Raw genomic sequence first — 24,482 nt, 5'->3', positions numbered from 1 at the left:
ATCAGGTCAGCGAGTCTCACCACCCGATCCCGTTGGTCCGCCTCTTGTGTCAAGCATGGGTTGCTGAAGGCATACTCTACTCCGGATGTTCATGGATCGAAAATAACAGCATGCGATCGAACTACACAATTGGGATACGATGGCATGTGTCAACGATGTCTGAGCACCTGACCACCCGATCCCTTAAGTCGCCTCTTACGACAATTATGGGTCACTGAAGACCAAACGTCACATGTTATTTGGAGTTGAGACTCAGTGTGACTCGTACATAAATATAGTTTAACCATAACATTCAGGCAATCTTTTTTTACATTGATGCATGAAATTTAAACTTTTTTTGTTTAATCGTACAATGTTTTCATTTGTAACGTCTGGCAAGATGTATCTAAATTGCTGACAGCTGAAAGGATTATATCAACCCAACTAGGGCCCAATCAGGAAGCAAATGCGCTATAAGTGCCTATGGTTCCTAGTATGGTGATCTACCTTCAGGTATGGACCCTCTATAGTCCGCGTTTTATGTCGTATTGTCTTCGTAAATTAAAATGTTTTAGCTTAACATGCCATTTTTATTCATATCTGTGATACACCAGTGCTTTTACAGTCCATCGTTGACAGGGTTCCGTTCAGAAAGTTTTCATACAAAATGCGAGAGCATGTCGTTCCTGCACGTGCAATATTCAGGAATAAAAGCAGAGCATGTGTCATGTCTTTATTGAGCCACAATGGAGACGATTTGTCTCAAATTGACACTGAGGACCTTGAAGACATTAAAAATACACTTACTGAAGAGCAATGGTGCTTCAGTGACTGGTGGATTTATCGTAGCTTTGCATAAAAAATACTAATGGTGTGTATACATCTACGTCTTGTGGGTGAAAAACAGAAATACACGAAAAGCACAAGGTTCAGCTGCACGTGAGCAGTATGAATTTGCACCTCTCTCCCTGCTGAAGTTACAGCGGACGCCCTCGACTTCTGGGTGTGTCACTTTATTTGTGAAATTAAACGACCAAATGGAATATCTTTGTAGCTAAACCGTGTCGACAGAACAAAAACTACGCCCAAATTCTGAATTCCAACAGAAGTATGTTAATACGATTTTTGTCGCCAAGTGGACGAAGTGGTCTCTCCGTAGTTTCTTCATGGGAAGATCCAGGATACCAGAAGCCCCACTGAAAACACTACTCGCCATGAGTGAATATCAAGTGTTTGTTTTAGTGACATGAAGGAATGCGCCCAACCCGACAACGATGTTTTGCGAAATTTCTCAAGACCTACTTGGCACCAGTACCAGCCGAAGGTCCTTTCTACAGACGACCTCTTGCAGCTAAGGGCGGAAAACTGCGATATTCACAACAGAAAGATGGGATACACACATTGCAGAAAATCTTCAAGACAACGTGCGACGAGGCAGGTCCAGATGGATGGTTTACAGGCCTTTCAGGAAGTATAATTCATTCAGTTTCATGACTTTTTTCGGTACATGAAACGCTATGTAGTGAAATGTATTCAGTAAATAAAGATAAGTAACAACCAAACATCCAATTCTTATTCATAATGTGAACATTAAATACTTTGATATTGAAAACTGGACTGGTCAGTAACCGTTTTCTCGCGGGATATATAGATGCCTGTTGACGTTACGCCACTTTATCTCTGAAAGTGAAAGTGTTGTCTTAAATTGTAACATTAGAGTGTCTCCATGAAACATTTGTATTTTCCCTTAAAGCAAAATATTAATTTCTGTCTTCAGGTCACTTTAGCAGCCCTTTTCAACTCCATAGTTGACCAGTAGCTCATTATGGCGAGGACAGGCTACTGAAGCAAAGTTGTGAGGGTTTACACGCGCGCCTCTGATGAAATTAACAAGGAATTATCTGACAAACTCCAGCCGTCTCCACCTAAGAATCCAGAACGAAAAGAAACTGATGTTGTCTTAATCGACGACACCGACGACGGTAACCAGACGACAGCTTCCAAAAAGTGTTTTATCAAATGCAAAAAAGACAGATGAAACATCCTTTGACACCTTTTTCTAAGTAGCGTTGAATAAACTGATAAATATTGTCTATTAGTTAGAGAGCTATTGTCGTTGACTGTTTCAATATGTTTTCAATTTCAAAACAAAACTCATAGCTGTCTGTTTCAAAATCTTGATGACGTCACGTTATAGCTTACTGAAGATTTTCAAAAGTGTTCTTGTATCTGATCATGATATCAGGACACTTTCCGACAAAGAGTCCTGATATCAAGAACTAAAAGGTCATTTTCATGAATGCTTGCTCCCAGCAACGAAGTGTTAGTGGGTGTAATGTCTGTGGTGACAGTGGATCCGGTACAATGTGCCAAAATGTTGACAAATCGGACAAATCAAAAACCTGGTCGTGCGACTTCGAACTCAACAGACGAATCATATAGATGCAAATCTTCATAACGATACTGATGTAAAGGGCAGCACACATGTGTAGCCCCTTACAAACATGTCAAACTGCCAGAAGACGTCATTGGTGCCCATTGATTCATCTCATGTGTTTTTCATATGATTCTCGATTCACTTTGCGTGTTTGTGTGGCGTTGCCATGACCGTATTTGACGAGTTTGAAATGATGGTCAAGCCATTTGAATTTGTTCAGGTGTCATACGTTTGTGAAGAATGCTTTGTACTGTGCAGCGGTGAAAACAGTGATCTCACTCACTCACTCGAAAATATTGTGCAAATAATGACCATAAGACAGTTCTGTTTCCCGTTACGAGGTGTGTTGGCGTCTTATTTTTCTGGACAACTCATCATACACGAATCGTAAATACCCACGAATCGTAAATGAGCAAGTCATTCTCATTCTCCAGAGCAAGTCTAGGACGTGATAGGAAGACGTGTGCATCTTTGGCGGAGGACCATGCTGGCTCAGAGAACTTTCTGCGGTATTATGCACCATTAATCCAAAGCAGTCAACCCTGAAATTTCCCGTCTTACCGCTGTCGTTGCCGGTCACTTCTACTATTATGCTTCACAACCGGTGTCCATATGTTCCGCATATCTTCCTCACAATTCATAAATACAATCTATGTATTTATTTTTGAGTGGTAATTTTGGAACATTACCACTAAAGACAGGTTTAAATGCATTTAACCCCTTTATTTATTTGCCTTCAGTACAGCGTTTCAGTTAGAAATACAAAATATGATATGCATTAATGGAATCGAAAAATTGTAGTCCAAGTCAGCACTGTCTTCTTTGAATGACACAACTTTGAATGACACAGCTAATGATTGAGAAACATTGTAACGGATACACATAGTTGTAGTCTAAAGTGAAGAAGAAAGTCGAACGATTTAATGTGCTCGTTCAGGTTCTTCTTAATAGTTCTCAGTAGCACGTGTCCGCTTAAGATATATACTGAAACGACCAATTTGTTTTCTCAAACACAATGCCTTAATACTAGGGTTGTGCACAGTAAATTGTTCCGGCTTAAACACCATAGCGAGAGTTTTCTGAACAGTGGGCGTTATCATTATAGAAAGAACATTTTGTAGATGCAGGCATGATAAACAGAGACCTTTCTTTCTTTGTTAACTTCTCTACGTTTCTCTCCATTGGACGTAATTCAGAGCTAAGCCAGGGTTGACATGTACATGATCGTAAACGTATCAATTTGAAAGGTTGAAAACTGTTGAGCTGTGATTCGGATTGGCACTTTGGACGTGTTAACGAGAGAAATTAATACTTTGTCATTTGGGGAGATGTGGTAGATGCCTGGGAGACGAAAGGTGTGTACCGTCTCCTGTTGGCGCGCAGTGCCAGGGCCATTATGAAAACTATGAAGAAGATTCCACCGACGGTCCCTCCGGCAATGGGTCCGGCATTAGAGTCGTCGTCGTCGTCAGTATCGAAGTTGATATTTGGAATATTCGGAACATCTGGAATATCTGGAACTATACAAGTTATCACCTCGTTATCACAAGTATATACACATATGAATATGTGAGCATATTAAGTCCAATACGCTGCAGTGAGCAATGTCCCAGTGGTATCTCGCCCTTCTATAAGTAAGTCTGGATCAGACTCAGTTAAGTGTGAGTGTGTCTCGTATATATTTTAAACATAACTTTCAGGCGATTTTCTATACATTGATACATTCAAGGTTAATCCAACAAGGGCCCAATCAGAAAGCAAATGTGCTGTAAGTCCCCATGGTTCCTAGTATAGTGATCCACCTTCAGTTGTTGGCGATTTGTTTCAGTTTAGCATGTTACTTTGACATTCAGTCCTGCGACCCTCTACAGCTTTTACAGTCCATCGTTGACAGATCTCCATTCAGAATGTTTACAATAGTCTTCAGAAAGTATTAATCTCTATTGTATGGATTGTTTTCGTCACGATATGTTTGAGATATTACCGTGGTGACGTTAAATGCTAACTCCCTCGCTAACTCTTTACATTGACTGTAAGCTCAACAATAAAGAGTCCAAAATACAGTTCTGTTCTTACCGATGTCTTGATACACGGATGTGTACGTCATGCTGAAACCTGTACCAGTTGTGGAGCCATCGGATTTAAATTTGATGTACATGTATTGCCCGGTGCTGGATAAAGTTGGGACACTGTAGCCACAATATCTCCCCAATGACGGGGCTATGTCACTGGATCCTTGGGACAAAACAGAGCCATGATATTGCAACTGAAGATTAAATGTACAACATATATACATTTAAAACAGATCTTTATCTGACGTTTAAGCTTGACTATATATAACAGTACGAGATAATGATTTTTAAATAGTTATTATTCACCCGGATTCTCCAGGCAAGATGATTGATGTTTTTAGTCTTTTACGTGAGTGAGTTTGTGTGACGTTTTCATAAATCCGTAAATGTTTAACTATGTATTTGCTCATGAAATCAGGTTTCGCTCACCATCAAATACTTCATAATAGTCGTAGATACAGCCGGAACTCTCTTCTAAATCCGAAGTTGTGACATCAAGAGAGACTACCCAGTTGGAATCTATAGTGCTGATTGTCCAGGTGCACTCGGCGTGACTGAAAAACAGTATAGCACTGCATCCAAACCTGACACCAAATTTTGCTATTTACTTCAAAACGATCCCAATTACAGTTATTACATCCCGATTTTAGAACTAAAACCAAGAACTAAAGATGAGAAAAAAGGCCCAAATAGAATTCAGGGGATGGAAGTGACGGAAAGTTCTGTTCAACAATACCGACAATATCAAAAGCATGGGGTTTTTATGACTGGCTCTAATCGGCAGCAACAAATACTTGTCAGAACTAACAGGATCAGGCTCGTTGACGTAATCCAATTTTGTAGATCGATGCTCAAGATGTCAATGACCGGTCCAGACGCGATTATCTACATACCATACAGCTGGGATATTGTTGGGTGCTGCTTAAAGCTACATACAAACAAGCACGTAGCGTTGCCATGGATTAAATGACCTCACTTCAATGACACAACATACAGTGAATGATGCGTGGGCCTGACCATCCGATCCCGGTAATTGCCTCTAACGACAAATATCGGTGCTAAAGACCAATTCTAGTCCGAATCTTTACAACTGACCACTGTTGTGGTACCAAACACAAACAGACAGACAGAGAAGAGAAACTGTTTGCTGTCAAAAAGGATACTCACTTGGGATAATTAAATGGGTAGTTTGGTGAGGTTAGGGTACCGGGCACCGATGAAGCCGAGAGAACGCTGGAACCACATGCTGAAAATATTTTTACGTCCTCATTAATAATATAGAAACCGATGTCTTTCGTGACCATAATACGTAACTGGCGAACATTATATCACTAAATTTTGACGAAAGGTGCCGACCCTTTGACATCTTGCGTTTCACGCCAGTTCAGATTCGGCAATACTGAATAATCTCATCAACATTAGCATGTTTTTGGGGTTTTTTAAATGCAATTTAGTAGTTATTATGCGTTATCATGTCTTGGTTATATTCCTGTTGATATGTTTTGTTGTTTTTTGGCGTATTCAATTTAGCAGCCAGTTAGAGCCGTGGGGAATTGTGGAGCTACTCACAGGCGAAATCCCCTCCTATATACGAGAGTCTGAAGCCTCTGTATGTATTTGAACTGTCTGAGTGGAACTTGATAGTGATGCTGCTTCCCGTGCTGACGAAGGACCCCGTAGTGGTTCCGCAGATTTTCCCAAGTATATTAGACTGTAAGGTCGAGCCTGAAGAGTACACGTGTTTGATCTCATACCAAATCCACACCAAAGCTAGTATCGATGGAGAAATTAGTAGTCTCCATGCCTCGGAGGTTGGGGGATAGGGGTGGGGCGGGCAGGGAAGGTTGGAACGTTTCTGTTTGAGCAGGATGTGACTATTTCACTTTACCTTAAAATCCTTGTACTATTTCTTCAGTATTTATGATGCTTAACTTTACATTTGGCGTTACTGTTGTGCAACTTACCATCATAAACTGTGACTTTGTCATACTGACAATTAGTGCTGGACTCCAAGTGGATGTCAAGGAAGTTGATCCTGATGTTTGTTAGATCGGTAGCTATGGTCCACGAACAATCCATATTGCTGTTGATATATACAGACTAATGTCAACAAAGTGGTCATGTCATTTAGTGGATTGATAATCAGTTAGACAGCAAACAAATTTGATACCGAACAATCAGCTTCATTTCAAACCAACACCCTATACACATATAGAGTTTGCGTTTGGGAGGATCAGCGTGCAGTCCTCTGTGTTGCAATTTCGAAAAAGACAAACATCTGAAAAAAAAAACACACGCAAATAACGGCGACAATGAAAACTGGATTTCAAAAAGTATAAAATAAGAAATCACAAATGGTAATGTCCGAAAACTGTATAAGCATACTGAATGAGTAAATATTTAACGTCAATTTTTGACAATTTTTCAGCCGTATCACATACTTTTTTATCTGTTATGAACCAGTTCCCGTTTAAAAATCAATAATTTTATCTTCGCCTAAGTAGTTAAAGTACATATGGCGATTGAAGACAGCACAGATCTACCGTAGGAATACAGTGACCTTTCCTCGACTTAACATACATAACATCATCTGATGCAATATTGCATAACACATAGATCATAGGATTACATCTGTTATTCATAATAAATTGCGTTTCTATCAGTACTGACCCGCACCGATACGGATTAGGATTGATCTTCAGTGAGTGAGTGAGTTTAGATTTACGCCGCACTCAGCAATATTCCAGTTATATGGCGGCGGGCTGTAAATAATCGAGTCTGGACCAGACAATCCAGTGATCAACAACATGAGCATCGATCTGCGCAACTGGGAACATATAACACGTGTCAACCAAGTCATCGAGTCTCATCACCCGATCCCGTAGTCGCCTTTTATTGCAAGCTTGTGTTGCTGAAGGCCTATTCTACCCCGGGACCTTCACGGGTCCGATCTTCAGTAACCCAAGATTGTCGTAAGAGGTGACAAACGGGATCGGGTGGTGTGGCTCGCTGACCTGCTTGGTACATGTCATCGTATCCCAGTTGCGTTGATCGATGTTCATGCAGTTGAACACAGGATTGTCTGGTCCGGACTCTATTATTTGCAGACCGCCTCCATATAACTGAAATTTTGCTGAGGGCGGCGATAAAAATGGACTCACTCTCTGTATTGTCTACCCCTTTCGGTTCAAGAAAGATATGTATAAAGAGTTGATAATCATCAGTTGTTTCAGTCAGAGGTACACCAATAATGTGTTTGTAGGTAATACTGACCATTACTGACCAGTCAAATATTTCAGTTACCGGTGCATATCTTGATCTAATATCTGACGTAACGTCGGTTTGTTTCGTTGGCGTTAACGTAGTCAAAGACTCACAACTATGTGACATATATCAACGCTTAATGTTTCATTACACCCGACGAGCAATATGGGTGGCCAAAGATATTGTGTTCATAAAGGAGGTTTGTCAAGTGGAAACATACGGCCTCTTGCTTTAAATTGTAGAATTTACTTGATGAGTCTGGCATAGCCATACGGCATTCAGAAAACACGTTAACTAAATATTGACCATACATATACATGTACATGTACATATACATGTATTAGCGGCTTTCAGAAAAATATCAAAGCAACACCTTCATACTATCAACTCACTTCAAGTAATTAGAAGGATAGTTCGGTGATGTCAAGAAGCGTGTTGTCGCATCGGCCACAAGACTTCCGAGTCCACACTCTGAAAATATAAAGTGTAAGAAGATTCCTGATGTGTTAGGCCACATACTACTATATATCTCTGCTACATGTGTGAACTTTGAACATACGATTATTTTGTGAAGGCACTAATGCTACTAAAGGTGTGTTTCCAGAACTGAATACAAACAGTTTATAAAGCTTCAAGCGCTCGGAATACACTTTTAGGTGGGAATGTTTAGGCCAAGGCCCGCTTGCACAGAGCAATCTTAGGCCCTTACAATCAACTTTACAATCACCATGCAATTGCCCTGATCCTCTTGCACAAAGACAATCTTAAGACAGCATGGACTTAAGATCGTGATCTTATCTAAGATCGAACTCTTCAACGTTGGAGGTAGAAATTTTTTAAACTCGACTCCTGTCTACAGTTGTCTGCAAGTGCGCATAGCATGCTGCGCAAATAAAACGTGGAACTGGTTACTACACACAACTGACATACCTTCCTGACTCGCACCTTGCAGTCCGACCAACTGTAAGTTTTGATTGTAACTTAAAATGATCTTAGCTTACTATCGCTTTGTGCAAGTGAATGGCGATTGTAGCTGAAGCCTAAGATCGAGATCTTAAGGATTTACAATAATTGTACCTCTAAGGTCGTTTTGTGCGAGTGGGCCCTGGGCTGCAAGCTCAAAGATTTCTATAAATGCATGAATTGTTCATTTGTAGATTACGCACGGCTCTGCGATGCTCCTCTATAGGTGAGTCGGAACCCTTTTCCTGATGTAGAACCGTCTGAGTGGAACTTAACGACGGCAGATGAGCCTGAACTGAAGTACGTTGAAGTTTGGGTCCCACAAAGCGTCGCAAGCGTAGACGAAATCGAGCTGGAACCTAAACAACACATATGTTCAGACGTTACCTGTACAACGTAAATTAACGCGCGTGGGCACGTAGACTTTGCATTCCTAAAATACACAAGAAGTGAAGCAAAACAAATTGTTAGATCACTTTTCTTCAGAACAACTTTGTCAAACGTTTTCTCTGCACTCTGTTGAACCATATATTGTTTGTAGCTGAGGAATTCACGATCAACGTGTCATTGAGGATGACTGAAGGTGCAATGATATATTACAGAATGAGAATGTGTTATCTTTCTCAAATACAATGTCAAATGTATTCTGTATAAAAGCAACACAAACAATCGTTTTTCTCCTATGTATTATTATCATAGATAGCATCAGATGAGAGATGACCTTGTTATCACATAAAACCACACACCACACTCGGCAGACAGTTGTATCACATCCACTAAAACGAAAACTGTCCTAAGCTTTATAGATCTATGTCAGTTTAAGCATTTACCACCCCTAACACACTGATAGAGATGGCATAACTAAATGGATTACTAATGATTTTATCAAAGATACTAAACAGCAAAAGAAAGGCAACTCTATTTTCTTTCATGTTTTTAGATACAAGATATGAACATGAACACTTACTTTCTAAGATTTCGAAACTAGTGTTTCTTTTGCTGTTCAGTATATATCAGTACAATCACCTACCGTCAATAATCCTGAGGTAGTCGTAATTGCAGTTGGCCTGAGACTCTATGTCCAGATTGGTGATAGTAATCTTTATGTGCGAATAGGTCGTTGTGATGATCCAGGCACAGTCTAAGTTGCTAAAAAGGAAACATGCGGATTGTTAAATATATTCCCCCACCTCTACTTCAACTTCAAATGATGTTGCACATGCATTGCTTGGAAGTTTCTATTTTCCCAAGGGATGGAACTGGTCATTAAATGTTGGTTTCAGCAATATAGTCATAAATATGTTTGACCTATCCTCAGATACCATAAACATAATTATATCTGACCAAGTGGATAATTTAACCTTTGGCGAGGGAATATTCAGAGAAGCAGAAATACATGCACCTACTTTGGGTAGTTGGTAGGGTACCCAGGCGACGTCAACACTTGGTCCGTGTAAAGAGCGTTAAGTTGACCACCACATGACCCTTCTGCATATGACGATGAACGATATGATTAAGCACTTAAAACCACATGGCCTTTCCTTTAGTAATATTAGTTGTTATCGCGCAAAGAGAAAAATAGTAACGTCGAAAAGGATTTCACGTTGTGTAATCGGATTCTCTCCTTGAACATCCTTGAAAACAGTCAAGCTTTAGACTGGGAAAAAATCATGATATTATATTTATGCTCAATAAATATGTACAGACCTTTGTACTCAAGAGGTGAGGAAAACAAATGTTTTATAACACGTGGTAATCGTGCTTCTCTATTTTGCTAAAAGTAATGTTTTATTCAAAGCGAATTGCTTACGATTTGCGGCTTTGTAAGCAATTTTAAAGCCCTGTCCCGTGTTCGAGCCATCTGAATGGAACTTAATGGTGGCAGTTGAGCCTGTATTGATGACCACGTTTGTATGTCGTCCGCACAACTTCTGAAGTACGACAGAATCTGTTCCGGGGCCTGAAAATATGCACGCAATGAATTTACCGTTATGTCTGTGCAGCAGAAAGTTGTAGTGAGTGAGTTTAGGTTAGAGCCCCTTTTAGCAATATTTCAGCAATGACCAGGATGTGGACAACTGAAATGACTTCACCCACTGTGAACATGTGGAGAATCGAACCCGGGTCTTCGGTGTAAGAAGTGAACGCTTTAACGACTAGCTATCCCAACGCTCTGCTGGACGTTGTAAACCGACATCGTTGATAAACTAACATGACTAGAATATGCGTCATCATCATTCGGGCGATTAAAACAACACTGGAACATGCAACGATCATCCTGCGATTGTTCACTGTTTCGTTTTATTCTATGCGACTATTTCGAGAAGTGCGCATGTTCTCTTTTATAAGGGGTTAAGAGTATGTGACGTCATTTACATCTTACTTCTGAGGCGATCAGCGATGGTAAGAGTAATATTGCATCAGTCATAAGTTTCATTTCTTACCAGTCGTGACTGCGAGGTAGTCATATCTACAGTTATCAGATTGCTCAAGGTCGAAGGTCACGATTTGAATGACGATGCCACTCGAACTTGTGATGGTCCACGCACAGTTCATATTGCTGTTGACAAATTATAAAACGTTAAGTATTCAAATGTATCTCGCTTAGTACAACGGCATCCATCGCATAACGCTGTTTGTATAATTATTATAATGAGCCAAACCTACAACCTCAAGCATACGTCATTCCATTGATATCCATTGTTTTTATTTCGTTTTATATGTTCAGTCTTAGTACTGCAGTTCACAATGTGCAATGAATTCAATGAGATGAAATAAACATTTTGAAGGAGAACTATTTATCCATATACATTATGTCCGATTTTTATTACACTTTGTGGAAAACAAACTACAGTAAATAACAGCGGACCAATAGCCGTAATTGAGTTGTAAACACAGAACCACGCCTTTGCGGTAATTACCACAGTAATTATCATCATTTGTACTGAAATGGTTTATGTAGAATAATCACTTAAAGATACACTTACTCTTGATAATCAGCTGGATACCCGGGTGATGTTAAATACCGGTTCTGACTAGAAGCGGAAAGGCGACCCCCACATGTCAGTTGAGCTGCAAACAGGTATGGGATACAGATCAGAATGGTCAAATTACACCCATAGTCACACATTACTAATCGCTATTAAGTTCACGAAACGAGTTCCCATACTCTGTTCTACACATACACCACTCTTATCTGAAAAAATCTTGTGTCTGAACTCCACAAGGAAAACGTCAGGTTCACACACATTTATTGCATAGACCATGTTATTAAAATATGTATGGGGCACGATCGTAAATACTAATATACATTCCAGGATAAAGATGTTCCATATCACTGAGTGGACACGGATGTTATATAGGAAAGTACTCAGTCTGGAATTCATTGTCAGGTAACTGCATAACCGATTTGTTTTCTACCTTCTCGTATGTGTATTTCAATTAGCCAACAAGAACATGTTTTTGTACAGGTTCGGGTTCATATACGACATTAATGCCACTCTAAAATGCTCTTACGTTTTGTTTGGAGGTATAGAATATAGGTTCTCCTACCAGATGTTGCAGTGTACTTGAGACTGAAGCCCTTCTTGGTAACGGAAATGTCGCTTTTGAACACCACTGTCATGGACGGCCCTGTACTTTGAACTGTCGGTAGAGTGTTTCCGCACCACTTCTTCAACATCACCGAACTTGTGCTACCAACACCTAGCAGCAAGAAACAGTATTTATCGCAATAACTTGCACACACAATGAGCTCAGAGGTTGCATTTAAAGTCTATATGTAAAGTGGACACTTACTGAACGTATTTATTAATACCCGTGAAACTGCCATGAAGACACGTGAGACAAGAGTATTAGATTCTAGTTAGCCATACTTGGTGGACACACAGAGGAAGCAAACATTAATACAGAACGGAAATTACAACATTATACGTTTGAATCACACAAGTTCTTATTTACGAACCATCGTAGACTGTAACGGAGTCGTATTGACATAGACTACTGTCCTCAAGTTGGGAATATATTGCCTCTAGTCTGATCATCAGGGTTGGGGAGAATGCTGTCAACGTCCAAATACACAGTGCATTGCTGAAACAGAGCATAAATGGTGTAAAATAACTAAATCAATTATAATTCTAATCGTAAAACAGCGTATAATTTACGTAAGTAGTGAGGGTAGCACAGACACTAGGCATATCTGTTCATTATGTACGATTGTTTTGTGAGGTTACGCCCTTTTTAGCAATGTGCCAGGAATTTCACCTTGGGGAGCACCAGATTGTACGTTTCAATCATTTTATCCATGGGGGAATCAAGTAGAACCTTCTGTGTGACGAGCTACGCCGTAACTAGTTGGCTATTCAACTGTTTCAATATGTAATAGTTACAAAGTTAACCTAATTATGTAGTTAGTGTTGAGCTCAAACTATTATTTCCCTCTATTGTTGCAACGTTTTGATATTAACAAAATTAGTGTCACTCATAAGAACTGTGTTTTCAATAACCTGTCTACTTACTTTGGATAGTTGTAAGGATATGATGGGGAGTGAAAGTAGTTGGGTATTGAAAGGGCTGTGAGAGTTCGGCTACCACACTGACTTGATGTTGGAACCGCTGAAACCATAATACCACATTATTTCTTGCTTGTTATATACTCGACGTCAGTAAATATCAAATTTACTATTAAGGAGTAAGTGAGTGAGTGGGTTTAGTTTTGCGCCGCACTCAGCAATATTCCAGCTGTATGGTAGCGGTCTGTAAATAATCGAGTTTGAACCAGACATTCCAGTGATCAACAGCATGAGCACCGATCTGCACAAATGGGAACCGATGACATCTGTCAACCAAATCACGGAGCCTGACCACCCGATCTCGTTAGTCGCCTCTTACGACAAGCATTGTCGCCTTTTGTGGCAAGCATGGATTGCTGAAGACCTATTCTACCTCGGGTCTTCTCGGATCTAAGCAATAATGGTCTTAGGTTTACATCAATATAGAATGATTTACATGCGCAGAATCACAGAATAGCTTTTGTATACATACTCTTACCACTGACAAGTGGAGTTATATAATGGCAGATTTTGCCACACATAAAGTAGAATAATTGACATGATCGAAATGTCAGATATGAAAATATCGAAAGTCTTCTCACCATATTGCCTAAAATTCAAAAGGCAATAACGTGTAAGTAGGAATCAAAACGACCGTATCCGTGGGTACCAGTGCAAGACATTAGTTGATGAACCTTTACCTGGAGCAGTGACGGTCGTGTATCTAATTCGGAAGCCCTTATCAACAACGTCTTCATTCGTCTTAAATTCAACCGTAAGGCCCATGCCAGTTGATGTGTACGTTGACGTCATATTTCCACAGACCATTCCCAGTTTCCTTGCCTTTTGGTTCGACCCTGTACAATATATTATTCATTTTCTTTTAAACTACTTATTGCTAATGTTTGTATTTATGTCGGTCAGTACACGGTCACCCTTTAATGAACACCTGGATAATAATTCGTAAATATACACATGGAACTGAACTTAGCTGAACTGACACCTACCGATTTTGTTGGAACTAACAACAAAACGTTAGCTTTGAATAGAGCCTATAGCTTAAAAATTGGATATTCCGGTGCTTACAGCTAAAGATAAACAATTAAGAAAGGGAACATTTATCATTTAGCATTTGTTTTATTTGTCAGTGACATGAATACCTGAATACCGACCATACCTGAATACATTGTAAGTGAGTCATTGCACAGTGGGTAGTCTCCCTCAATGCTTGAATCAACCACGTCAACTTCAACGTTGCCCATAAGGAAATTTTCCTTCATCAGCCAAATGCAATCCAAGTCACTGAAAATATAAAGAGGGTTATGATACTCGAAGTCTACGACCGTACCCATGAACCGGACGCTTCAAACCTTATCCCAGCTTGACTCCAGGCTTATAAAGATCAGGTCCTAGATTTTTGAAGCACTCATAGCGCTAAGATAATCGTAAGTGCCATACATTAACATTAACTTCCTAGCCTATCCTAGTGAGATAGAACTTCGAAACCCTAGGCCCTTGGCCCCGTTCGTTAAGGCAATCGTAGCGCTACGACTGTCGCAAATCTGTGTTAAAGTATGGGAATTACGATCATCGTATGGGATGTATGGATATTACGATCATCGTTGAGCTACAACTGTCGCAAATCTGTGTTAAAGTATGGAAATTACGATCATCGTTGCGCTACGATTGTCGCAAATCTGTTTTAAAGTATGGGAAGTACGATCATCGTTGCGCTACGACTGTCGCAAATCTGTGTTAAAGTATGGGAAGTACGATCATCGTATGGGATGTGTGGATATTACGATCATCGTCGCAAATCTGCTACGACTGTCGCAACGACTGTCGCAAATCTGTTACGATCATCGTATGGGATGTATGGATATTACGATCATCGTCGCAAATCTGCTACGACTGTCGCAACGACTGTCGCAAATCTGTTACGATCATCGTATGAGATGTATGGATATTACGATCATCGTCGCAAATCTGCTACGACTGTCGCAAATCTGTGTTAAAGTATGGGAATTACGATCATCGTTGCGCTACGGTCGCTTTGAAGAAAGGGCCACCGGGGGTTTGGTACACGACTTTGATCCCGAGGTGACGCGGTTCAGGTGCAGCTGTGTCGCGTCCTTGTCGCGACCATGTAGAAATACCATGTTATCGAACCAGTAACGGATCGTCCCTAGATCACAATACGACACGATAAGAGAGCAATCAACGTCACGAACAATAATACCTCAGCTGAATATTGCTGATAACAATGACAACAAAGTATTTAAGTGCGACTTGGGAATAGATATATCAATATGTCAGCCATGTGGTTGTTGGGAGATTTAAATCCACTAGTGTGCCGTATTTTGTGTGTATATGACATATCACGTATGTACGCATACGTATATGGTACGGATACGAATGAAATGGCAAATGTGAACTACAGAAACATATAGATATGATAACGTACCCCACATGATAACCACTGTATGTATAGTTGTGAGAAAACGACATAAGAGTTGTATTAAGTTTTCTTCTTGATTTTGATAGGGACATACTTAGAGTATTCATCCGGGTATCCAGGAGATACGATGTACAATGGGGTGTTGAAGGGCATCATTGTCAAATTGCAGACACCAGCTGCAAACAAGACATTTATACTGTTAAAATCATTCTCCTCAGTCACGTGTCATGATAATGAAACTGAAAAAATATTTACAATCAATCACAATATAAAATGCATTCTTTAGTGGATAAGAAAATATGAGAAACTCAGATGAAATAAAATAAAATGAAATGTTTGATTTTTGTGTTCAAGGAATTACATTTGGATGTGTCCATAAATATCTCTTTGTGACCACTTAAGGTCTGTCGTTACGTTATCAGTGTTTAACATAAATTTATGCATGTTGATTTCTATTACGATCTTTTGTGTGATGCTCACCTTCAACTGTCTTGTAATGAAATGTAAAACCGTTCCCAACAACAGAGCTATCAGTCTTGAAATCAATCCGTAATTTATCTTTAGAACTTTGGAACTTAGGGGAAGTATGTCCACAGATGGATCCGAGGAACTGGTTCCCTGTAGGAAATACAGTTTACCAGTTACACAAACCTTTCAATGAGCTATGATATCTTGCCACACTATTATCTGTGATATTACCTCAAATCTTGTGCTTACAACTCTATCATTATGTAAAAGTTTTCATTCGTTTCAGCCGTACATGTTGGCTGGAACTGTGATTCTTGAATGCATTCATGAAGTGCAGTTGAAAATCATTAATGAAAATCACAATTTCGTAGTATTTTTGGCGATATGGTTGATTTTGTTGGCGGGTCAAAAAAAACAGTTCTCTTTGATCAAGTCTTTGATCATTCATGAGCAAGTCCGGGAGATTCTCCTCTATTTAGAACCGTGAAGATTCGGGATAGAATAGCTCTTCAGCAGCCCGATCTTGCCACAAAAGGTGACAGTGTCTATCGTAAGTTTCGACTAACGGGGTCGGGTGGTCAGGCTCGCCGGCTCACTACTGCGCATATCCATGCTCATTCTGTTGATCATTGGCTGGTGTGGTCCAAACTCAATTATTTACAGACCATCACCATACAGCTAGAATACTGTTGAGTGCTGTGTAAAACTACACACACTCTCCTCGCTTTACTTACCATGCCCTTCGTGATCATTGTAAACAGTCACAGAATCGGAGACACAGCCGTCTGTATACTGTACATCCATGTCGTCGAATACCACTACAATGGTATCAGTCGGATTCTTCGCAGTGAAGAGCCAGGTGCAGTTCTGATTACTGTAACACAGTATCATTTATGCAGGTCATTTTACTGGTAGGTATACACGTCTTGTCGACTCAATACATAATAGACACAGGATGTAACACCGAAACCCTTCCTTTGAAGTATTCTGGTTAAACTGTTAATGCATTGTAATATCACCCGTGAAGACCTTATTTAGAATTGGTCTTCGGCAAGCCTTGCTTGTAGTAAGATGCAACAAACGGAATCATGTGACCAGACTCGCTGACTTCTTGACACGTCATCGTATCCCAATTGCGTGGATCGAAACTCATGATGTCAATCACTGGACTGTCTTCTAATAGGTGTAAAATTGTTGAAATCGGCGTTAAACCACATACCATTGTGATATCATATAGGATATTCAATTCATCACCTTTATGAAGTTATTAACGCTCCAACAACAAACATGAAGGCATAATAACCGATGTGTAAACCATGTTACAAACATATACTTACTTGAAGTACTGAAATGGATGCCCAGGGGAGTGAAAGATTGCCTTATCAGGTGTTACTGTAAACGACCCTCCACATTCTGCGAAGATTATTATAGTATATGCATTATGTAAAATCATATCAAATGAATCATAGTAGCAACAGAGAATCAAGTATTGGACGTTGCAGAACAGGATACACATCTATAACTTTTAGCCGAAAACATCTTTTTTTACTGATGTGACAGTTACAGCTTGGCTTCGAACCATGTACCCCATCGGACCTACAACCAAACACTTTCACACACGAGACTGGCGCCGCCTTGTGGTTATATAGTTAAATGAAATAAACGAGTGCCTGTTGAATTAACTAAAGTTGACGTACAAGTGACAGTTTTCTCGAGATGAGTTGGAATGTTGAGTCGATGAGTCTGATATATGTCGCCGGTAGGGCTCCTTTTAGCGGAGATTTCAGCAGAATTGTTTTGTGGTTAAGAAAAGAGGCGGATAAGTGATATAGATTTGAGTTCCGTCCGTCCGCCCGTCCGTCCGTTCGTTCTAGATGATGGTGGCAGATTTTCTCAAAACCGCTTACGGATAGAGACACTAAATATGGAATCTGTTAAAAAGGAAAACATGTGACGCGTCTTTACAGAGTTATGGCCCTTGACATGCGTTTCTTGACTTAGTGCACTTTATCCCAGATGGGAGCAGATTTTCTCAGTAACCATTTTCGAAATTGAAGCCAAATGTGGTGTGTGTTGTCAGGACATGAAGTTAACAAACAGGAAGCAAACAGGAACAGAACACTGTGGAGAGGACATCAGGGACCATCTCTTCTTGTTTCATTTGAGAGAAATAACATCTCACTACTTACTTGTTGTTTCATAGAACTGCAGATGAAATCCCCTCATTTCGTGATCGTCATCAGTCTTAAACAAGATGTACATGACTCTCCCAGAGCTGACAACCATAGTGCGCTCATGGCCACAGATTCGCCCTAGAGAGCGGTCTGTCGCACTTGACCCTGTAACACAGAAACACCCGCCTCCGTTTGAAAACAGATTCACAGTTAACCAAGACAATGCTATCCAAGGTTTATGATGATCATACCTAAATTTGTACTTAGAATTATTGGAACCTTCACACGTGTCATTACACAGAAGAAATATTGATATCTTGTCCTGGCCCACTGAAACTGAATTTAGCATAAGGTATATACAGTTTTCGTATAACCAACAGATGTGGCAAGCTGCGATCACAACTTAGAATACATAAATTATGTTATTTCAGGACCGTCAGTATTTCCTGGCGGTTGCAAAGATCCTTATGCTTCTGCCAAGATCATATCTTGCTTCTACAGCGTTACTGCATTGTATGACGGATTAAAATGACAGCTCCTTCGGACTTTAAGTTATTTAAGGTACATAGGAACTATCATAAGAAAAGTGTGTTGATATTGTATTGTATTTCGTATTTGCTGGAAAAGTTTAACTTTTGTAGGTGGGTAAACAAAATTTTAGATCATCAAAACAGAAACATCAACAAATATTAATCATTTTACATACTATGGCCTTGCCTGGATTAATGAGGCAATGCTTTTGAGAGATCATCATTAATTTTACGATTCATTGTATTAAAATGGATTTACTTGAAAATGCAGATAAACAAGCATTGCGTACTCGTGGTAGTACATGCACCCTTACCATCGTAAAATGACAGACTATCATAAACGCAGTTTTTCGATGTTTCGATCACAGAATCCAGAACTTTCACGATGATAGTATTCTCTGTGTCACTGGCTTGTATCCTCCACCAACATGTCAGATTGCTGTGATAATGGGAAAGAATTGTTTTATGGCATATCTATGAGATGCACAAAATGCGTGTCCACGACGCCACTTACGATCGTTGCATCTACGCTCGGTTGTCACAGGGAACACGTGAATTCTGATTTAAATTGCAAACTTACAAATTGCTGTATAAAGCTACGAACATTAAAACGGGTTGATGTGTGCAAGACACCAGTTAACAAACATTAAATAATTATGATCCGTACCTCAGTAAATTTCTTGTTTAAATGATCTAGTTTAGGGATAGCCTAATGGATCAAGCGTTCGCTTGACGTAAGGTCATGTTGACTCCCACACTCAATACATTATTACCTATATGTTCCACAAAAGGGTTAGTTTTAAGGTTCTATAGACTTACCTAGGATAGTTTTTCGTTGGGTATCCAGGGGAAGTGAGGTTAGATGGGGTTCCTCGTGCAGTCAGCACCACATTGCATGATTCTGTTTAAAAAAAAACCGAAAAATGAGTACAAGTTTGCAATATATCACTATATTCTTATTTAATACCGCTTTTAACCGTTTTTCAATTGTGTTAGGACCTGTAAGTTTAGGAATAACGCCCCCAAAACACTGACGTTGAACACTGTGGTCAGCCCTTGAGCATGAGTATAGATAATGACGAAGAATGTATTTTATTAGCTACTGCGAAGTGTTTGCAAATCTTTTAAAAAAAACAACCAGATTTGTCTGTTCATGAACCGTTTAGAATGTAATCAATATGGCAATTAAAAGCGCGGGTTACATGTATACAGGGCTCTTCGACACGTATGACACTTTGACAGAAAAAAAGTGTCAATAGACCGAAAATCATCCTCCCCTTCGATTTGAAAACTAAAAAAGTTACTGAAAAGTAGTGTACTGACGTTTCATATCGAACGTAGTTAATTGTTAACACATAAGCATGAAAATAATATATATAGAATAGATGTATCTGAAACACGCCCCCTTTCAACTAAAAAATGCCCCGCACTTGTACAATATGTCCTCTCTGTGACGGCTTCTGTTCGCAAATATTGATGAAGTTATGAACACTACTGAACATGACGGCGTTCATGTTTTGAACGGTGACGGTCACTTTGAAATGTTTTGAAAACACTGTGGTTTACTTGAAAAGTACAGAACCATCCTTCCAATAACTAGGCAAGGGTTCAAAAATCCCATCGCCCGACATGTAATGTTTCATTTCGGGCAATCAAGTAACGGTATCTTACTTGTCCAGTTACTACTGGATAATTTCTGCTTACAATTTCAAACTGTGAAGAAACTTGGATTTCATTTCATATTTAATTTCGCACTGATAGCAGAGTAGAGTTATCTTTCTTTGCTATTTGTCACTTTTCTGTAAACAGTCAGGTAAACATTAACATCAAATACCATGATTATTTACACTGTCATAATATCATCATCTTAATTATGTTTCAAAAATCAGGGCAAGGGAGAAAATTAGTCAGGACAAGTCACTTACTTAATATGCCCTGTGGCAAGTGGTATTTAGAAAACTTGAATACCTGCAGCAGGACGTATATATTGTTTGGCAGAATGTAAAGCAAATGAATGTCTACCTGTTATAGCGAACAGCGCCACAATAACCACCACGGTCGAGAGATACTGACGAACATTCATACTGTATTCTCCTCTGGACCGACTGGCTGAAGGTCCTGTATTAATATGTATATTAGATCTCATTGCGAAACCGTACTGATATGTGACACGGTATCTCGTGATTTGTTATCATCAACCTATGAACCACTCATCAGCTTCATCATATACAAAGCATGAAATCAAAACTGCTAAAGCATGGATTGCACGCTATCAGTGACACTAGTTGCAAAAGAACGTACATAATACGTCAATGATAGGCGGATATGGGTATTGAGGTGTTAATTACTATACATTATTATTAAGTATTTCGTTTATTGAAATAACAATGCCACTAACCCGTATTACAAATATGCAGATAAAAACAGATTAATCTGTTCAAAACGTTATAATACTAGTTGGTGCTAAAGTAATATACACAATTCTTGCAAATATTTCAGCTATTCAAAAATACAGTACAACTGCTGTTTGACAACACAAGCACGTTCTTTGTCCAAGTCACTGCTCTACTGAAGTTAAGCCAAGACTGGGCAAATCGTTTTACTTTAATACATTAACGACTTCTTATAGACATGGTGATGGTGTAAGAAAACGTCTAACCGATTGTGCTGTTAACCGCTATTGCTCAACATAAGGAAAGTGTGTTTTTGGAGAGTTGAAGCACAGGCACACTGTGGCGCAAATGTGGTTGCGCAGCATAGAGAATATGACCAGTCTCTCTATATGCGAGCGAAGTGGACCAAGGTTGGCAACGTACTTCCCTCGCTTCGATTCGACATATATTTTTTCATGTCAAAACAAAATATCGCCACCATCAAAGCTACACACTCCCATTTCCTCACTTGCTTGAGCTGTCGTATTTCCAACTCTATATTTAATGATTATATTTTATTCAACATTTTAAGCGTAACTCGTGCTATTCAGATCGTTCTTCACCCCCACCGGCCACCTTCCGGTTCAACGGAGTAAAGGAAACAGAGGGTATTAAACTTCTAGAATTACGTCGTGCACGCCACGAGTTGGGGGAATGATATTAAGGGGTGGGTAATGGATTTGGCTCATGATAAGCTGGGGGAAGGGGGGGGGGTCACTTACTTTATACATTAACTTTTAGGGGTGCTTATTGACATCGTACATGTAACATGTACCAGTCACAACAAACTCGTCATCATCAACCCCTCCACACCCCACCCACCACCACCCAGTCATAAATTATGAATGGTCCCTTATATTTTATCTTCGAAAGTGTTGTGTATGGAGACATGAGCTTGTAAAGTATGTTACATTAGAACTTGAATACTTGAATAAACATGATGTTTTTACTAAACATTTCAAGGCGATGCAAACTATAAATCTATTGTTGAGCAAATTGCATTTCCTAGCTTTAGAAATGACTGAGATATGTAATTAACGTTACACTTACACATGTAAAACAGATTCTTAACACAGAAGAAAGCCAGTGCTTTGTTTCGTGAAGAACATGAACGGGCCTTTGCGATAAATTTGATTTCATGGTTTGAGAAAAACCTTTACAGTTTTCATGTAACGTTTCGCTTGTGTATCCCTTCGCATTGTTTTCCACCATTTACTGTGTATGTATTATGTCTAAACTACGTTTATAATCATTAATTAATAAGGATAACGTGGAGTCGTCAGTGGCTTTGTTTCAATATTGCCTATAATCATATGGTATTTCTCATGTGACGATTGATCTTCTTGATTGACACGATAAACTCACTATACGTGTTGATGTTGTCAGATATGTTGGGTGCAAATATCAGTAGACCAGGCAGTATCATCCCTGTACGCCCACTCGATGTTGAGAAGGCGATATACATCGAGGAATCTGATTACAGATACTCACCTCTGATCCACGGTATCTAAAATAGTTGTTCAGCTGGTCAATTGTGTATCTCTATATAGCACATACTATTATGCATGCTCGGCACTTACAGTAATATATTGATAACGGCAGTGTCATCCTCGATACGTTAAGGACGGTAAATCTCCACTATACTACGGATGCATCTACGGCTCGGCCCGATGATTTTTTTACCTATTTTTAGCTGGTTCCACATTCTCACATAGCCAATGAGATAAGCTGCCGTTACAACCAAACTTATCAGTGTCAACAAAAGTAGCAGTCGCATCCACGAAAAGTTGTTCGCGGTGCGACTCAAACTTGCTGAGGAAAAATTCGGACAAACTGACGGGTCTAAAACACACATGAAAGAAACATAATGCAAGAACTATTTGTATCTCTTACGGAGTACCTCTGCTACAACATATTATTGTGTTGCCAGGTTTCAATAGATAATTTAAAATGCGAAAGTGAGTTGTGGTTAGTACGCTCAACCTCCCAGCTTAAACACCTGGGCCCACTTGCACAAAACGATCTTAGAGCTACAATTATTGTAAATCCTTAAGATCGCGATCTTAGGCTTCGGCTACAATCGCCATCCACTTGCACAAATCGATTGTGGGCTAAGATCATTGTAAGTTACAATCAAAACTTACAATTGGTCGGAACCAGTTGTAAGGAGCTAAGATCATTGTAGTCAGTAGCAAAATGGCGTTCACGTTGTTGTCAGTTTCACGCAAATAATTAGAATTGCGTTTGGGGATTGCTTTTATATTGCAAAAAACTGTATGATTCACCTCGACACTTCAACAACACGGAGAATGCAACATCGATTTAACGTTTGAAATATCGTTATTTGAGGTAGTGAACAACATCATTATCGAGTCGATATCACAGAGTACAATTCTCACCCGATTCAGTGTTGGTAAAAGTATGAACACCATACCTTTTTGATAAACAAGGAAAGGATAGTAACGAAAGGTGTCTGCATGTGGTTAGCAGTGGCCATGACCTTTTCAATAACTCAAGGGCAGCTAATCTTAGCTTTTACGCAAGATGGGAGTGGTTTCCCTTTGCATATCATGCCGTTGCCGTAAAATCTTCCCTGCCCAAATACAATGCATGTTCTGTTGTGACAGAACGGATCTCCACGTGTTTCTTTTCGGTTAATGATTTTGTCTTAGTTTATCATTGAAATAATCTACAGTTGGATAACGTGCAGAATTATGTTTTTTTCTAGTTGTAAAAATTGAATCTGACGAGAGACAAGAGTTGTAATCTATGCATTTTAAATAAGTATTCTTCAAACGGGAAAAATACACTTGCTGGGGTTTGTGAAATTTGCATAAAACGTTTTTTTAACAAAACGAAAAAATAATTATCAACAAAATATCATAAAGTAATTAATATACTGTGGATGAGCATTCAACAACACATACAACACACACGAAATAAGTTACGTTTTCGTATTTCCCTGTTATGAATTTTCCACAACACTCCCACAGTCATGTCACACTTTCATATCTTTACAAATCTAATGCTTGTGGGATATATTTGGGATTTTACTCCAAATAACACCTACGAGATGCCAAACTATGTTCCACTGACAGCCACTGACAAACCATGGTACATTTCGGCGTTATGTCATAAGGAAATTTTATTTATGC

General features: G+C 39.4%; 1 protein-coding gene across 1 annotated transcript; it reads right to left on the bottom strand.

Moving 5' to 3' along the window:
• Positions 1-3,124: 3,124 nt before the first annotated feature.
• LOC137277844 (cubilin-like) lies at positions 3,125-21,054 on the bottom strand. The gene is made up of 26 exons (XM_067809809.1): positions 20,918-21,054; positions 19,715-19,796; positions 19,210-19,334; positions 18,381-18,530; positions 17,529-17,604; positions 16,926-17,065; positions 16,204-16,341; positions 15,818-15,899; positions 14,443-14,567; positions 13,967-14,122; positions 13,233-13,329; positions 12,680-12,804; positions 12,268-12,420; positions 11,703-11,787; positions 11,160-11,275; positions 10,526-10,675; positions 10,122-10,203; positions 9,746-9,864; positions 8,919-9,074; positions 8,145-8,223; positions 6,453-6,571; positions 6,058-6,213; positions 5,656-5,734; positions 4,918-5,042; positions 4,493-4,651; positions 3,125-3,936 (listed from the first exon to the last, which is right to left on the bottom strand). Exons 1-26 carry the CDS (start codon positions 21,039-21,041, stop codon positions 3,722-3,724), a joined length of 3,213 nt encoding a protein of 1,070 aa, XP_067665910.1. The 5' UTR covers positions 21,042-21,054; the 3' UTR covers positions 3,125-3,721.
• Positions 21,055-24,482: the final 3,428 nt, after the last annotated feature.

Source organism: Haliotis asinina, chromosome 3 (genome assembly GCF_037392515.1).
Source record: "Haliotis asinina isolate JCU_RB_2024 chromosome 3, JCU_Hal_asi_v2, whole genome shotgun sequence".
NCBI lineage: Eukaryota > Metazoa > Mollusca > Gastropoda > Lepetellida > Haliotidae > Haliotis > Haliotis asinina.
The sequence above is the reverse complement of the archived record's forward strand: the minus strand, read 5'-3'. Positions and strand labels throughout refer to the sequence as shown.

Bases quoted from the DNA above. Each gene is read 5' to 3' on its own strand.
- LOC137277844 (XM_067809809.1), bottom strand. From the start codon at position 21,041: ATGAGATCTAATATACATATTAATACAGGACCTTCAGCCAGTCGGTCC. The intron at 14,123-14,442 runs GTATGGTCGGTA...TATATTGTACAG, and splicing joins CTCACTTACAATGTATTCAG to GGTCGAACCAAAAGGCAAGG. The intron at 9,075-9,745 runs GTAGGTGATTGT...TGTGTTGTTTAG, and splicing joins CTACCTCAGGATTATTGACG to GTTCCAGCTCGATTTCGTCT.